We start from the raw sequence: 17,328 nt of genomic DNA, 5'->3' as shown, positions 1-17,328 counted from the left end.
GGACCATCTGCTGAGATGGGATCAGGGATGACTTCCTCCAATTTATTAACCACCCGTGCATCTGCAGACAAGCCACCGTCAGTTGGAGATGTTGCAGCAGAACCTCCGGAGAGCTTGCCAGCAATAGGAGGTCGTCCAGATACGCTAACAACCGTACCCCCTGGTTCCGAAGGTGGGCAGCCATAACTGCCATCACCTTGGTGAACACCCTCGGCGCTGTGGAGAGCCCGGAACTGGTAGTGACGGTGCAACAGAGCGAACCGCAGACACCTCTGATGTGACGTTGCTATCGGCACATGGAGGTAAGCGTCCTGGATATCCAGGGAGACCATGTAATCCCCTGGTTCCATAGCCAGAATTATGGAACACAAGGTTTCCATTCTGAACCTGGGAATCCTGAGAAACCTGTTCCAAGACTTTAAAATTTAGAACGGGTCGATGGGAGCCATTGGGTTTCTGTACCAGAAACAGCAGAATAGTACCCCATCCCATGCTGAGATTGTGGAACAGGTACAATGACCCCTGCAGTCAGCAAGGAGTCTATAGCTTCCCTGATCAGCATAGCCTTGGCTATGTCCTGAGAAGGACTCGTGCAGAAAAACTAGTGAGGCGGTCTGCGCCGAAAAGACAGGGCGTACCCCTGGGAGACCACTTCTCGCACCCAGGCATCGGTGGTGGTATTGAACCAGCTCTGGGCGAAATGAAGAAGTCGGCCTCCCCTCTGGGATCCCCCAGAGGGAGGCCCGTCCCATCAGGCGGAAGGCTTATCTTCCTGTTTGGAAGAGGGACGCCTGGCACTCTAAGCTTGTTTCTTGGACCTAGCCAGTCTATCCACGATCCTATCCAAGTCTCGACCAAAAAGTAATTCCCCATTAAAAGGTAAGGCCTCCAGGCCCTTGTTTGAATCAGCGTCTGCTCTCCAGGACCTCAGCCATAAGGAGCGGCGGGCATGCACAGCCGCAGCCGACACCCTAGAGGTTAGCAGACTAGCGTCCAAGGAAGCTTCTCCAATATAAGAAGCCGCATCACTCATCTGTCCTAGTAATGCCCTCTGGACTTCCTGAGTATCCTCAGGAAAAGTGTCCCCTAAGGCATTGGCCCAACCCTAATGGCCTTAGCCACCAGGAAATGGCCCTGGACGGGCAAGCAATTGCTCCCGAGAGGGAATAAATAGACTTAAGGCAAGCCTCAACCTTTCTGTCCGTGGGATCCTTTAACGAGGAAACTGACGGTATTGGCAGCGTAGCACTCTTAATAAGGCGTGTGACATGGGAATCCACCGCCGGTGGAGCTACCCACTTCCTACAATGCGCCTCCGGGAATGGATAATTGGAAGCCAACCTCTTTTGAGGCACAAATCTCTTACTGGGTGTCTGCCAAGCCACCGCCATATGATCCGTTAATTGATCAGATAGGGGGAATACCGCCGAAGTCACCTTAGTTTTTTTTGTTTTGTTTTTTTTTTAAAAACTAGGGAATTTCTACTTAGGATCAGGTGCCTCATCCTCTATTAGGAGAATGGCACGCACCGCCCTAACCAGAGCTCGTACATTAATAGACGACCGAGATTCCAACTCCTGAGCCGAGGTGTACGAATCGGAGTCGTCCTGGACATCACCCTCATCTGAGGACCCCTCAGTGTCCGAAATCTGCGCCGCATGCAACTTATGTGCACGCTTAGACGCCCCTGCAGAACTGTCATTGTGCAGCATCGACTGAAAAGTCGAAGATGCAGCTGCCAGACTCTGGACTGAACTGGAGAGCACGTCCACCCATGGTGGAGGAGCTGCCACATTGGTCTTGAAAGGCACCACAGACTGTTGTGTAGCAGGAGTGGCCTGAAAATAGATAGGCAATCCTGAATAAGGGTCCACAGTCTGTGACCCAGAGGAACTCTGCAATAATTGCGGGGTACACTGGTAATGGGAAATGGTAGGCTGGGACAGAGTCCTCGTAGGGACAGCAGACGGAGCCGCAAGGCGGTCCGCCAGAGACACCAGCACCTGTGAAAACATAGCCCATGGTGGCTCCTGTGTCATAGGGGGTCTGGATTGACCAGGAGTCAACTGACACCGCTCATAAAGGCCATCCAGAGATGCCTCTTCCCTACGTGATCCTGCAGAGCAGCGCCTGCAGGAAAACAACACTGGAGTCCCGGAGTGCTCAACTTCACCCTCAGACATAACCAAATATAATGTACAGACAAAATATATATGGCAATAGAGGAAAAAAGAACTGCACTTCCCTGTGTGCTGAACAACAGTCCTGAATATGGCACTGTGTAGCACACAACTGTATGTGACAGACCTCACAAATACTTGATTTATATATGTGAGGTTAGTAGAAAAGCCCCTCCTCCACACCTGTAGGGCTAAGGAAGAAGGAAAGAGATAGATATAAGCTGACAGTAATAAGAGAAAAATACAGACAGCAGCACTAGCAAAAGTCACATACCATGCAGGAAGATATACTCACTGCACCTTTACACTACACTCAACCGCCCAGATTCAGTGTCTGGGAGGGCTATAGTGCTGTGTACGCCGTCCTAACAGGGGAGAGGTACACAGGGGGACCGGTCCGCGTGCTCCCTGAGGGATCTGCGCTGCCATATGTAGAAAAAAATGGCCGCCAGAGACCTCAGAGGAGCAGTGGCCGAGTGAACTGCAGCTCAGGGACGCTAGACATGCAGGCTGAAAAGCGCGCTGAGCTGAGGGGAGGAGCCGCTGAACAGGGAAGGCTTCCTCCCCTGGCTGGCCATTAACCCCAGGGATGCTGGCTTCCCGCTTGCCGGTTATCCCTGGTGGTCTAGTGGTCCCACGGGTTATGGGGGGGGCCCGCCGCCACTGCCAGCAGCCTCCGGTCTGTCCCCAGGACCGGAGGCTAAAGGACTGCATTTAAGGTATTCCGCGCGCCGCTGCTAGCCAGCGACGCGCGGCTTACCTGAATCCCCGACGACTCCGGCAGCAGTCCTGGGAGGTAGACAGAGTCCGGCTAGTACGGACTCTGTCCTCCCGCCGCGATCCCCAGATCAGTACTGGCGTCGCGGCGCCAGTCGGGGATCAGAGCGGCAGCGTGGGCGTCTGTACAGACAGCCCTTCGCTGCCGTCTGTAGTAAAAAGAGAAACTAAAATAAATAAAATCTATTAGAAAATAAAAAGCTTCTGGGGGCTGCTCCTGCAGCCCCCCTGCGCGGTGACAGAGTCCGGCCGGGCACCAGCTTACACTGAGGTGCCTGTGGCTCGGGGGCGGGGTATAGAGGAGGACCCAAGTGCATCCTGGGAGCTAAAAGCTTAACTGTGTGGTGCCCATGGATCCTGATCCAGCTATATCCCCAAGGTCAACCCTGTGGACCCCCTATGGACCCTGAAGTAGAAAACACAACTGTATTAATCTAGGGATGTGCAGGCTCGGTTCTACTCGGTTCCGTTCGTTTTTTTTTACCGAATCTTATTGGGTATCAGCTGTCACGAGTTTTGGATAGCCAATAAGATTCGGTAAAAAAAAACACGAACGGAACCGAGTAGAACCGAGCCTGCACATCCCTAATTAATACCTATCAAGCACAGAATTGCTATGAAAACCTACATGTAAAATATTGCTTTTTCGCACTTTAGAAAGTTAGATTACTACCTAAGCAATAACTACGCAGTATTTGTTGGTGGTGGGTGAAAGTATTATTGAATAAATATATAGATGCGATTGCTTCTAGTTTACTGTGTATTACTTCTTCTTGTGGTCTGGCCCATCTACAACATGCTTACGAAGTGGGAATTGGGTAACAAGCCCCAACTGCTCCCACTGCTAGGGAGACAGGACAGACCATAGCCTAAAGCTGGCCACACACTAGACCAACTTACATCCAACCTGCCAACTAGTTGAGTGGTTGGAATGAAAATCTGGTAAGGTATGAAAGCAAATGACAATCAGCAATTTGCTCCCAAACGCCGGAAAATGGACAAAAACTGTTGTTTGAACAAATTGTTTAGATCAAACATTTAACAAACTTGTCTGACGTCATTTTCATCAGTTTTCTGTAATTTATGAGCAAATTGCTGATCATCAGTTACTCCCATACGTTACCAGGTTTTCATTCCAACCAATCAACTAGTTGGCTGGTTGGATGTAAGTTGGTCTAGTGTGTGGCCAGTTTTACAGAGGGCGTCCCCTGGGGACACTTAAACTGCATGTTTCAGCCAAACAGCAAAGCTCATTAGAGACCCAACCTACACATGAACAGGTATATGTATTTTACAGAGAGTCTTGTCTGTCCAAAGGGTCACTAAAAAACACACTAAGGCAATGGTTCCCAAACTAAGTCCTCAAGGCACCCTAAAAGTCCAGGTTTAAATGATATCCAAGCTTAAGCACAAGCGACAATTAATACAGCCACAAGCATGAATATCCTTAAAGTCTGAACAGTTAAGCTGGCCGCACATCTAAAGATTACCTGTCCAACCAGCCAACTAGTTGAGTGGTTGGAATGAAAATCTGGTAAGGTATGAAAGCAAATGACAATCAGCAATTTGCTCCCAAATGCCGGAAAATGGACAAAAACTGTTGTTTGAACAAATTGTTTAGATCAAACATTTAACAACTTGTCTGACGACCATTTTCATGTTTTCTGGCATTTAGGTGCAAATTGCTGATCATCATCATTTACTCCCATACCTTACCAGGTTTTCATCCCAACCATTCAAATAGTTGGCTGGTTGGGCAGATAATCTTTAGATGTGTGGCCAGCTTTCAGCTGCCTTGAAAACAAAGTTTGTGAAACTCTACACTAGGGCCTAGATTTACTATGGAGCTTCTGAAAGATGGAGCGCCTGCAGCAGTTTCAGCCTCGGGATTTAAGAGCAAGTATACTCTGTACAACAAGTCTGGTTTTGAAGTGAATATAATCTCCACTTTAAAGGGAACATGCAAAATCGCTGAAGATGCGCCAGCTGCGAGAAGTGCAGCTTGGTAAACTATTGCTGGGTATAGACTTACACACTGGCAGATGTGTCGTCCGATCCGCCGGATCGGATGAGAGTCTAGTGTGTACCTGGCTTTAGCCTTTATGTCTGATTTGAAGGGTACCTTATTACTGAAATTTAGACACATGCTCCCTTTCATTGACCATAGAAGGACAGATCTCTCCCTTTCTCTGGTGTGCTGCCAGAAAAACCATCCATAAACACAAAACACCAGTTGTTACATATTGTCAAACTTGCCACGTAACTGAAAAATACATGCGAATATATATCAACACACAACAAACATTTCAGGGCCGATTCAATTCAGCGTGAATAGACTACTGCTGGGAGGGAGCACCCAGAGCTATTCAATTCAGCAAGCTATTTAGTCACACTAAAGATTTCTTCTCGCGCCCTCCTGAGAACCGGCATTTTCCAACTTAAGTGCTTCTAGTCAGACTTCACATTGCGGTGAATTGAATAGCTCCGGGACCAACATCAAGGCGCTATTCAGCTGGCGATGAATTGAAATCGCCCCCTTCAAATCTCAGGTAACACTAGTAAATGAAAACAGCAAAACATTCAACGCTCAGGACCAGCAGCGTCTCTTACCCTCTTGCATGAGGCGGGCATCCGCTGCTGGTCCAGCAGATGGGGCCCTGGCACCTGCCTAATGAATCTAGCAGGCACCGGGAGAGCTGCATGCGCACGAGCAGTGGTGGCGCCCAGCATGTGCAAACACCGGCTTCTAAGGACTGCATCGACTGCAGCTTCTAGAAGCAGCATAGGGCTGCCTGAGCAGCAGTTTCCAATAGAAGCTGCTGTCTGCTAATCGCAGCCTGGACTGGCAGTCCCGGGGGGGGGCTGCCTGTCTTCTGTGTGACTGGCAGGTAGGGCTCCCAATGGGAAGCCACTGCCAGCCACAGTGTAGCCAATGCAGTTACGGACTGCAACTGGCTCGGTGGCGGCTTTTACCTAGCTCCCCCCTTTAAAATCCACCACTGCTCAGGATACAAATTAGACGAATAAGTTAAATATCCCTTTAATAAGGAGTAGCCTAGTTAAAGGCCTGCTGCACCTCCAAAGCAAAGAGTCGGGAAAGAGCAGTGGCGGCAGCAGGAACAGATTTCATGTCCACATCTAAAGAATCTTTATGGTGCATACACACGGTCAGATCTGTCAGATGAACGATATGAACGATTTCAGCCAGTATTAAAGTGAATGAAATAGCCAAAATCTAACTGCAAACACATCAGATGTCAGATATCGTTATCTGACCTACGGGAACGAGGCATCGTTCATCGTTGCAGGCCCGCATGTCAGATTTTCTTTCAAATATGAACGATTTTTAAAATAGTTATTCATATCTGACCGTGTGTATGCACCAACAGTGTACATAGCAAAAGTAATCATGAATTGGGAACCCAACTGTTACATGGTTTGCCAATTACTTTTACCAGTACTAATCTACTGCATGAGTACATGTGCTCCCACAAGTGAGACAGGTGGTGCAAACATTTTAATAGGGATGTGAACATTTTAGAAGGGTGGGAACAGAACCATGAGAAACCAATAATCCTATTTTTAAAGCGCCTTTAGCTATTAGACAGCAGTTCTAAAGTGCAATATCAGCAGATGAAGGAGTGCTGAAGATCTATTGTAGAGAACATTGGGATAGCAGGTGATACTTCCTTACATACATAGCATCTCCTGCCCCTGGCAACAGTCTCATGCAGCCATTCGAGGTCAGTCCCGTTAGGTGCGAGTTGGGTCCTGCGAGTAGTTCTCACGGCGAATTTAATTTAAAATCCAATTCCAAACTCTAATTAATTTTTCAAAGGAAATTAGTGAGTTTTTTTGGATGCACCGCCCCGAGCAGGTGAAAATGTTGGGAAAATCTTTATTTTAAGGAAAAATGTCGGGACACAGAGCAGAACCTCTGGTACACCCATCCCAATTGTCTATCGTGCACCAGTGGGGTTTAAATAGCATAGTTTGGGCGATAAAGACACGTCAGTTTTCAGGTAAATTTCTCTAAAGAGCTCAATAAAGGGGGACAAACGTGGGCAGGTGTAAGCGATGGGGGGACGACGACACACAAACGTGGGCAGGGGTAAGAGACCGTTGGGACAATCGTGGTGTAGGTGTAAGCGTAGGGGGGGGGGGGGGGTGGGGGGGGGGATATGGACACAAACGTGGGCAGGAGTAAGCAGCAGGGGGGGACAAACGTGGGCAGGGGTAAGCGCCGGGGGACAGGTACAAGGTGGTTTTCTATTGATGGGTTTTAGAACTTTGAGGTGAGGTAAAAAGGTGTATTTAAACATTTTACAACCTTGTATAAAACACTGAGCCGTATTCAATTTGAGGGGACCCGCGATACTTTCTGCCTCCCGGACTTTCCGCCTACTTCGCCTGTTTTGCAGGCGGAAAAGTACCGCTCGCGTGCCCGCGTATCCAATTTGAAAGTATGCGAAAACGGGACCCGGCGAAACATAAACAAGCGGAAAGTCCTGTCAGATTTGGGGAAATCAGCCTGACACCCCCCAAAAGATGTTCTGACATGGGGGTTCCCTATGGTACCCCCCAGTTTGGCTTGCTGAAGGTATTTGGTGTTTTTAAACAGGCTCAATAGCCGCTAAATAGCGTTTTTGTATAAGTGGTGCAGAATAGTATTCTGAAGGTTTTTTGCAGAAATAACTTATCCCAGCAAATTTGGGGTACTTGAAAATGGGGGTCAGCATATTTAAAAGTTGGTAAAGTTAAGTTTAAAAAAATTGTGAAAAAATCCACCTGCTGCAAACACCTGCAATGATAAAAACATCTGGGGCATACTTGGAGTCTAGACCCCCTGGAGTCTAGTTCGCTAGTTTTTAACTTTGTCCCCCAACATTTTGTTTTTCGCCCCCAAATTGAAAAATTCGAAGTGATTTATTAGGGTTTTCTTAAAAAAAAAAAATTGACAGTTTACCTTTGGGGGACAGTCTAAAGGCTGCTCGGGGGTTCCCGCAACGTTGCACCCCTAAACCCCAGTTCTGCACTTTTTTCCACCTGCTTTCATAGGCTAAACTTTTCTGCCCATTACATTGTATTGACTTTCAAATTGAATAGAGAGATACTTTACTGCCTGGCGAAATGACATGATTCTGGCTGTTCGCCTCAAATTGAATACAGGCCTATACATAAACATTTTTCAACACCCCTAAAAGCTAGAATGTTGAAAAATAAAACGGACAGAAAAAAAAAAAATTCACACATGATCACCTTTAAAAAAACCTAGTAGTACTTTCCTTATGACCGCTAACAGCCTTCTATAGGGAAACTACCCTGGTGTCCAGGGTGGTTTCCCCTTTTTCATACACTTCTCTTCGTAGAAAAGTCACATACTCGCCACGACTACCGCAAATTCTCACATTTCTCGCGTGTGGGCATTGCACCAGGTATGCAAGTTTCATAAAACAAACTTGAACCCATTATATGTGAACGTTTTCTCATACTGCAGATCAGGAGGACATGTCAACGCAACCTCGGGTGGCCTAATTCTACTAGGGGAACAGCATATCAAATCAGTGGGTCAAATGGAGCATTTACTGGGAAACCGTGCAGCAAATAAAATGCATACAGGTTACTCCCAACAGGCAACACAGACCAATCCTGTCACTTAGACCTAGGGGCGCATTGAGAGGAGGGGGCCCATGTTCACTTCCCGTTCGGGGCCCCCTCCTCTTTCCCCAGCTGCAGTCAGAGAAGTGACAGCAGCAGTAGACTCAGGATACTAGAGTGTGCCCAGAGTCTACTGCGCATGCACAGGTCACGGAGAAAACGGTGCAGCCGCCATTTTCTTGGTGTTTTCCTACGGCGCATTGGCAAAACGCCGGGAAAAATGGCTGTGGCGGCCATTTTCCAGCCATTTTGTGTAGCGTTTCTCCGTGGGACTTCGGAGAGGTAACTATAAAAATAAAAAGTATGGGTGAAGGGTGTGTGGTGCAGGACTCCCCTGGACCCAGGGACACCGCACACCCTGCACCCATTATAAATACACCCCTGCTTTGACCAAACAATAAGATCACTCAAACTGCGTTAGACAATTATGAGTCCAAATTGGGCAACGAGGGTTGCTTAGCACAGGCTGATGTGCGTCATATGCGGGTGGGTGTATAGGGTGAGGTACCCGTGCGGTCAGAATGCATGCACTATGCTATCACCTAATGGAAATGGGGGGTTTGAAATGATTCATTATGGGGCGCAGGCTGGTGTAATATGTTACTTTACTGGAAGGAGGGGGGCACCCTAGGCTGTATAATGTGTTGTGCAATACTGGCTACTAACTGTTGGTTTTATTTTAAAATATTATGCAGATTCCTACCTGCGTTTATAGGCGCAACCACAAGAATGTTTCGTGCATCACAAAATCCAAAACCTGCTTGGGTGTACTTGCCATGAGGTATAATGCACACCACCTCCTCCCCACCCACACAGGAAGTACACACACACACACGGGAAGTACACACACACACAACATGTCAGACTACTGAACACACAAGCCACTAATATCAGAGGAAAAAGATGAGGAGGGGAAATTATATAATAATGCTAATAAACTATTTGTCTGTGACCGGCCACAAATCACACAGCAATATCTCGGCTGAGCCTGTGGAAAGCAGATGGCATTATTGTACAAGGTAGAGTCTTGTGAATGAATAGCTAGGACCATATTTGGTGCTTGTCCTCAGATAACTCCTGACACTGGTCTCACAATGCAAATCACTTGGTGAAACGCTCAGCAAACACTAAAACCTCATGTGCTGCCAGTATTCTAGGGCAGAATGAGCCATTGTTACAGCGCACACCTATTCTGTGCTGCACACTTCACACAGGAGCAAACACTGCAAAACAACAAGGAGGAGGAGGAACATAAAACCTTATCTGCCAAACGCAAACATTCAAACCCCACAAGGGAAAGAAGTACCAGGATCATCATTACTGGGATTACAGATATTTGGCTTTCATCACCAATTATTGCTTGGCACAGACGAACCAACTCTCTGCCATCTTTCATGTATGTGACCGCCGTTCCATTGTAACTTCAGAAATGAACTTAAGTGACCTTTCTAAGGTCGTAAGGGGCCCTATTGTGACCAACACTTGCCAAGAGCCTCCGATAGAACACCACCATTGTTTGCAAATCAAAAACAATTGTATGCGTCTGAATACATTATGTAAGTGGAACATTTAAAGGTTAATTTGACCAAACACCTAAAATTCAGGTGAAACATCCTAAATTAAGCACCTAAAAAGGTTCAGGGACTCCGGATAATTACCCATGATTCCACGGGAAAAAAAATTACATTTTATCGTTTTGGGCAGATGGATCCTTTCCACCAAAACAAAATGTACAGAAAACAGTTACTGTGACGGTGTGGTTTCCAGGACACATAACAAACCGAGGAACATCCTCCTAATCCCTGTGGCGATGGAGCAGTGATTAAGAGCTCAGCTATGTTGTTTTAATGTAGAATTAGGAATCAAAACTTGTCATAACCACTCCGAGTGCCCACACGAGAACAAAAGATTTACCAGCTAGCCTTTAATTTTATCAAAGGCTACCAGCTTTCCTCCTAACCCACCCCATTCGTCCCCGCGCACTGACTCACCCCCCTGTGTCACCCATTTGACTGCCACTCCCCTGTAGGTGAACGCTGATGAGCAGGACCCACTTTCCTTCCCCTCACCATCGTCTCCACCCCCCCCCCCCCCCCCCCCCCGTCTCCCCTTTAGGTACTCTTGTAATCTGTGGTCCTGAAATACCCAATTTTGCAGTTACAGTGACTACACTTTTGATAAATGAGGAGCAATAAATAAGTATATATTATTTTTTAATATATGTTTGAACCATACTTAGTGATGTGCTCTAATTTAATACTATAAGGAAAAATCAACGTGAAAACTAGGAACACACTACTGACAGCTTTTCGATGTGGTCATCATCTTACTGCATTTATAACTGGCTATTCTGGGGATCCCAAACCTACATAAGGTTGCACAGGTATATAAACAGCCATGAAAGACTGTGACCGCTGTCAATGACAGCCTGGGAAAGTTTTGGAAACCATAACTTATCTTTTTCTGCTATTATAGGGGGTGATGCAAATGTTTTATCACAGCCCATCTCCCTGAACTGACAGAAAATCGGGTGCGATCTTCAATCGTTTTTGGGCACCAATGCCTTATTGCCCCCAAGTAGACAAGGTTTAGCTATGCAAAACCTTTAGCGCACCCAAACATCAGTTTGAGTGCCCAAACCACAGACTTATCGCATATTGCTGCTCCCATGGCTATACGTGCCCAACTGGAGCAACAATTTAATTGCTCAGTCGAGCGCCCACTAAAAACAATTAAACTGCCCCTAGATTCAGACACCAGTAACTATCAAGTAATATTCACAATGCACAGCAGTATACAAATTGTCAGCAGCCTTCTCGCACTTATGGTGCGTACACACTGGGCGATAAAGTGGACGACTGAACGATAACGATATCGTTCAGTCGTCCACTTTATCGTCCATTTTTAAGCCCAAAAAGATGAACGATAACGACGACGCACGTTCCCGCGGGTCGTTCGTCATCATCGTTCATCGGGCTGACATGCAGGCCGACCTGACGATCTCGTCAGGTTGCTGCATGTCAGGGAATGGGGGAGAGAGCCCGGCGCTGAACGATATCGTTAATGATATCGTTCAGCGGCTGTGCTCAATGTCATAAACGACACTGAGCACAGCCTGCCGGGGACACACTAGACGATATCGCTCAGGGAGCATATCGTCTAGTGTGTATGCACCTTTAGTATAAACGCAACCAAAATGCAAGATGCACTAAATATATTTATATAATAAATACATTTAGATTAAACATTTTAACAAATGCTAGAGAACACTACATCTCCGTATCACAAAACAGGCAATGGGCCCAAACACTTAAAAATGATTATTAAACTGTAGACAAGCAATTGGCTATACCTATTCATGCAAGTTCCGTCAAGGAATACAGGACCCAGAAGTACATTATCATGTTGACATCTTAATCTACATATCACACTCGCGCATGAGAATAAGCACTGAAAGTACGGCTGCCAGTCATGCGCAGACTGCACCATATCACGTAATGGTGGCGACTGGAGGGTAGAAAGGAGGAAGGTGGCTGGATGTCAGAGTGCAGACTGAGCTCAGGGGCATTCAAAAGCCTCTTGTGCCATGTGACTGTGGCTGCTATGGCAGTCACATGACACTTATTAACCAGCAGAAGAAACAATCCTAGGAAATATGGTGTTTACCAAGATACGACCTTCTGGCCATCACTTTACTTTTTCATGGGACAGCGGATTTAAAGACACTGACTCAGGTTGAGTGTACGTTCCATTCGGGGACATGCATGCAGCCCTCAACACACCTGTGGCGCAAAGACTGATATCACTATAGGCTCTGACAAAATCAGGAACAAGACTGGAACTGCAGGCCATATAATCAGGATTTCATGATCCAATATCTACAAGATCCAAATCATATCTACCATGTGGTTTGGGGGGAGAAAGGCAATGGGAATTGGGATACCACCATCACAGGCACTGGCTGCCCATCCACAAGGCAATGTGATGGTAAAAACCAGGAGGTGACTTACACCAGCATAGTGCTTCCTGACCCTGCAGGGCACCCCACAGGGCCACATGATGCCCACCACCATCCCACTGGCTGCCAGGTCAGGGCTGGCACATCACAACCCCGGGCTGGCCCTTTAAGAGGAGGCCTTCCCAGCATGCCACCCGGCACCTGGCACGTGACCAGCAGCAGCACCCCGCGCGGGACCTCTCTCGCGCGCGCCGCGGCAGTTATGGAGAGGGGGAGATAATAGCCCCCTCCCCGTCCTGAGGCGGCACCGGGGGGGGGCACAGTGACCACCGCGTGTGGCACTCCATCACACGGGACTCACCCGGGCCGGCTCCGGTGTACATCTCGGTTCCACTACCCACAGGCTCCAAACCAGTAGAAAAAGAAAAGAAAAAAAAAGAGAAGATCCCGATCTCCGGTCGATAGTGGCGGCGACTCCTCCCCCACCCCCCGACACTCAGGTCTCCATCGGGCCGTCCACACTCCGCCGCCGCCGCCGTCTCCTCACTGGGAGCGACATGAATTGCTGAGGGGAAAAAAAAAAAAAAAAAAAAAGGCGGAGGGCGGTGCGGTGGCGTCAGGGGGCGTCGACCGGGACTCCTATAGGCTGCGTCAGCTGGAGTGGGCGGGGGCACGGCCCTGGTTTGCTGACGTCACACGGAGAGGGGAAAAGGGCGGGTAAATGAGGGGGCGTGACTTAATCGGCGGTTACGGTTACTCAGTCAACGCCGGCCAACAGCTGCCTGTCTCTGCCCGGCCGCCATCTTTGGTGTGGGAAGTAGGGGCGGCCAACGGTTTGGATACCATCGATGGCAAAATAGCAAGCAGCCATCGATGGATACCAACTATGCAATGGATGGCCATCGATGGTTGTATTAACCGATGTTCATCCCTGTTTTTTATTTTTACTTACAGGCCCATGGGTCAATCAGAAACTGGGGGCGGGGCTTCGCGGGTGCCGAGGGCAGAGTTATGCTTATACATCGATGGAGGGAAACCATCTGGTTCTCACCCATCGATGGCAAAAGGATTCAACATCGGCCATAAACCATTTATCCGTAGTGGTGAGAAGCGCACCCTGAGGGTCTGATCCAGACCCGGTCGCAAGCGCTGAGCGCTCGCAACCGGGTCGATGGTGGCCCAGAGCGCATGCGCACGATGGAGCCGGCTCCGACGTGCGCATGCGCGAGACCCGGATAGCGACGGTCGCTCCGGGTCTCGCAACACAGGGGGCGAACTGTTGATGTTGAGTGACAGCTCGCCCCCTTTGGTGGGCAGGCAGGGGGGTGGCTGCCCAAACGGAGGCGTTCCCATGAGAACGCCTGTCGTTTGGGGGTGGCCCCACTGACATCACAAGTGATGTCAGTGAAAAGCTTCCGGCTCTGTTAGCCACAGCTATGCGAGCGGCCAGGAGGCTGTTCTACAAAAAAAAAACCCGGCCCTGATTCAGAGCGAGCGGGTCTGAATCAGACCCACTTGAGAGCACTATGCGCTCGCAAGCGGGTCTATGGTGGCCCAGTGCGCATGCGCGAGACCCGGATAGCGACGGGCAAACCGTCGCTCCGGGTCTCGTACCAAAGGGGGCGTGCTGTCGATGTTGAGTGACAGCACGCCCCCTTTGGTGGGCGGACCGGGGGGTGGCTGCCCAGACGGAGGCGTTCCCATGTGAACGCCTCCGTTTGGGGGTGGCCCCACTTATGTCAGTGGGAGAGATTTTGGCTCTGTGAGAGCCGAAATCTCTCTGGGGCTTGCGGCAATGAGACCCTAACACAAGGGTCTCGACGCAAGCCCGATGGTCTTGACTATCGCGACCATCTTCCTGTCCGCTCGCTATAGCTGTGGGTGGTCACCCACAGCTATGCGAGTGGCCATGAGGCCACTCTAAAAAACAAGAAGGCCGGCCCTGATTCAGAGCGAGCGCTCTGTCAGAGCGTCCGGCTCAGAATCAGGCCCTCAGTGCGAACTACAATAGCCGTAATAATGGGCTCTGAGAGCCTGATCTGCATTATACGGGCACAATGTAGGTTACTGTGGCGACAGGGAAGTTTTTTTTTGCATGAGGCAAAACAGGTCCTATTCCAATTGCATGCAGTGTGGCTCTGCCGACTGTCCCTACTTTCCTGGGACACTGTCATACAGATTCTCCCTGTTTGTCAATAATACTACTGAGTCCTGACCGACTGCGCCACCAAATCACCCCCTATTCTATTCTACTTACATGCCATGCTTATTGCGCTCCAAGCTTTAAAAGTTAATATTTAAAATGAGCATTTACAATGCAAGTAAAAACCCCTAACGGAATATGTCTGAGCTATATAAATAAACTAGCGACCCGCCCCGGCTTCACAAGGGAGCAATTTTGAATTTCCGGTGATAGTCTTTTTTTAATCGAGGTCTTATAAGATCGCCTTGTAGACGGCAATAGTCGTTTTTCCTACTGAAGTCAACATGAGAAGATTTAGTACTGACGTGACACGCAAAAGGGCCACGTAAAGTTGTCCACGAGTAAAACAGTCTCCACTTAGGTCAACTCCATCCAGGTTAAGCGTCTGTCCCTGCGCTGTATTTATTGTCATGCCAAAGCCAACTCTTACCGGGAATTGGACTCGTTTGAAATGAAAGAATCGTTTTTCACATAATAGGAACAGTGAAAAAAAGGAAAAACTGCATTTTTGTATCAGTAAACAGGGCTTACATCGATTTTTCTGGAGAAACTGGATAATACGTATCGATCTCTACATGGTATAATATAAAGTCCATCGCTATGATATATCTTTAATGATTTAGGCAGCGTAAGCCAAGACTGCGCTCGGGCGGCCGTTTTTCCATCAATTTGCTTTACGAAAACCGTCACTGCTCAGCTCCCTTTGATACATTAATGTTTCATGCACCTAAACCTTCCTTCATAAATGCTCTATAGAATAGTGAAAACTGCTTCAAAATCCGTCCAGTGGTTTTCGAGATTAGCCCGGAAAAACAGACAGGCGCCTACCGGGGACTCTATTTTATACTATGTATAGATGCCGCTTGGGGGCAGATTAAATTGAGCGCGGGAAACCCGCCTGAACGCTTCCACGTGTTAACTACTGAAGATTGACTCTGATTTCCGTCCATGAAGACGCAACCAGAACCAGCTTACCGTAATGGACATTGAATTGTGCAATGTGAGCTGCCGAGGGCCGTGTATTTGAATGGGCCCCTTTAGATGTACAAAATCGGGAGACAATAAGCCCTGTTCCTTGTTCCACCCACAGACGCACACTATCGGTTGATGCTGGGCACGCATGCGCGCAAGCTACGCTTTTTGAGTATGTCTGGGTACACACTACACAATATATATTACCTGTCAGACCAACAGATATCTGTTAGCCTGAACCCAGCAAATATCATGGCCATTCACTGTGACATATTTCCTAGTGTATGGCCACACAATACCTGGGTTCCTCCCTTGTGGAGGAGACATTTCGGTGTTCCTCCCTTATGAAGGCACAAGGAAAATATTGGCATACACTGCGGCCAACTGATAGTCGGGTAGGATGGAAGATTTCTCATGCCTGATCAATCGTAGTCATACACTAAAGCTGGCCATACACGCTACAATTATTGGGGCGATCCGCCCGATATCTACGGAATCGCCCCGATAATTGTAGCGCGTGTGCAGGCGACCGAGGGTTAAATATTGCTCGGTCGGGCATGCCGGATTGTTCAGCAAGCCCATCCCGTGCAATATTTATGAGTACAATGTCGGCAGCATCAGGCAGTGTATGCCCAGCCGCGGCCGACAGACAGACATTTCCTGCGGAAGGAACGGAAATGTCTCCTCCCCCGGGGGCAGGGCGCGGATGTCGGCTAATACACAGTGAGAGAAATGACGCGGACATCTGCAGCTGGCAGGCTGCCAGATAAAATGTCTGCTGGTCTGACAGGCATTTTATCTGGCCGTGTATGCCCAGCTTAAGCGATTACAGGCCGGATCTGCCGGATAATCAGCTAATTGGACCAATAATTGCATAATGTATGCCCGCCATTGGGTATGTCAGAAGTTCTGGACACACCCCTGTGATGCGTGACAACACCCCAACTTTGTCCCCACTGTACACAATTTAAAAAAGTCGGGATTTATGGATATACACTATTATTACGTCCAGTAATGGTGTCATGAAGGTATTTGTAGTGCTCCAAGGTCCATGGTAACGCTGGTAACCAGCACAAATGCAGTGGATAAATATCCCTGGAATGTGTTTTTAAATGTCAGCTTGTATGGAAATGTGTCCTGTCACCAGGAAGGAATGTTAGGGATATTGGCCCTGTTTCAGAGCCGGACGCAAGTGGCTGCTCGGTCGCTCCGAGCGATGTTTGCCCAACTGCGCATGCGTACGGATCGTAATACGCATGCGCGAACCACTCAGTGCGGCCGAAATTCATGTGCTCGCAAAATAGCGAATGCCTGATAATTTGAGTGACAGGATGAGGCGTATGTGTGTGGTAACAGGGGAAGGTGCTTGAAAACGGGGAGTGGAGATCCGATCGCAGGCGTGCTTAAGGTCAAAACAGGCGTTTTATGGGTGTGCATATTTAAAACAGCAGCGTCATTGACCACGTCACTGGGTTATTTATAGCCAGAACTGTTCGCAAAATTGTGGTAGCAAAAACCAACCACAAGAATAGCGAGCAGTTCATACCCTGGTCGATCTACTCGATTAATCTAATAAATAG

The 17,328-nt window shown here is 48.3% G+C and overlaps 1 protein-coding gene across 1 annotated transcript in view; it reads right to left on the bottom strand.

Moving 5' to 3' along the window:
* Nucleotides 1-13,123, bottom strand: part of AGO2 (argonaute RISC catalytic component 2) — an 83,536-nt gene extending 70,413 nt beyond the window's left edge. The window contains exon 1 of the mRNA XM_088448053.1: nucleotides 12,935-13,123. Coding sequence (XP_088304179.1) covers nucleotides 12,935-12,956 — 22 coding nt within the window. The 5' untranslated portion in view covers nucleotides 12,957-13,123. The remainder of the gene's footprint in view (nucleotides 1-12,934) is intronic.
* Between the last annotated feature and the right edge of the window lie 4,205 nt (nucleotides 13,124-17,328).

The sequence above is a fragment of the Taudactylus pleione genome, unplaced genomic scaffold, assembly GCF_031769625.1.
Source record: "Taudactylus pleione unplaced genomic scaffold, aTauple2 ptg000450l, whole genome shotgun sequence".
Taxonomy (NCBI): domain Eukaryota; kingdom Metazoa; phylum Chordata; class Amphibia; order Anura; family Myobatrachidae; genus Taudactylus; species Taudactylus pleione.
Note: the sequence above shows the minus strand (reverse complement) of the source record. Positions and strands in the feature narration are given on the sequence as shown.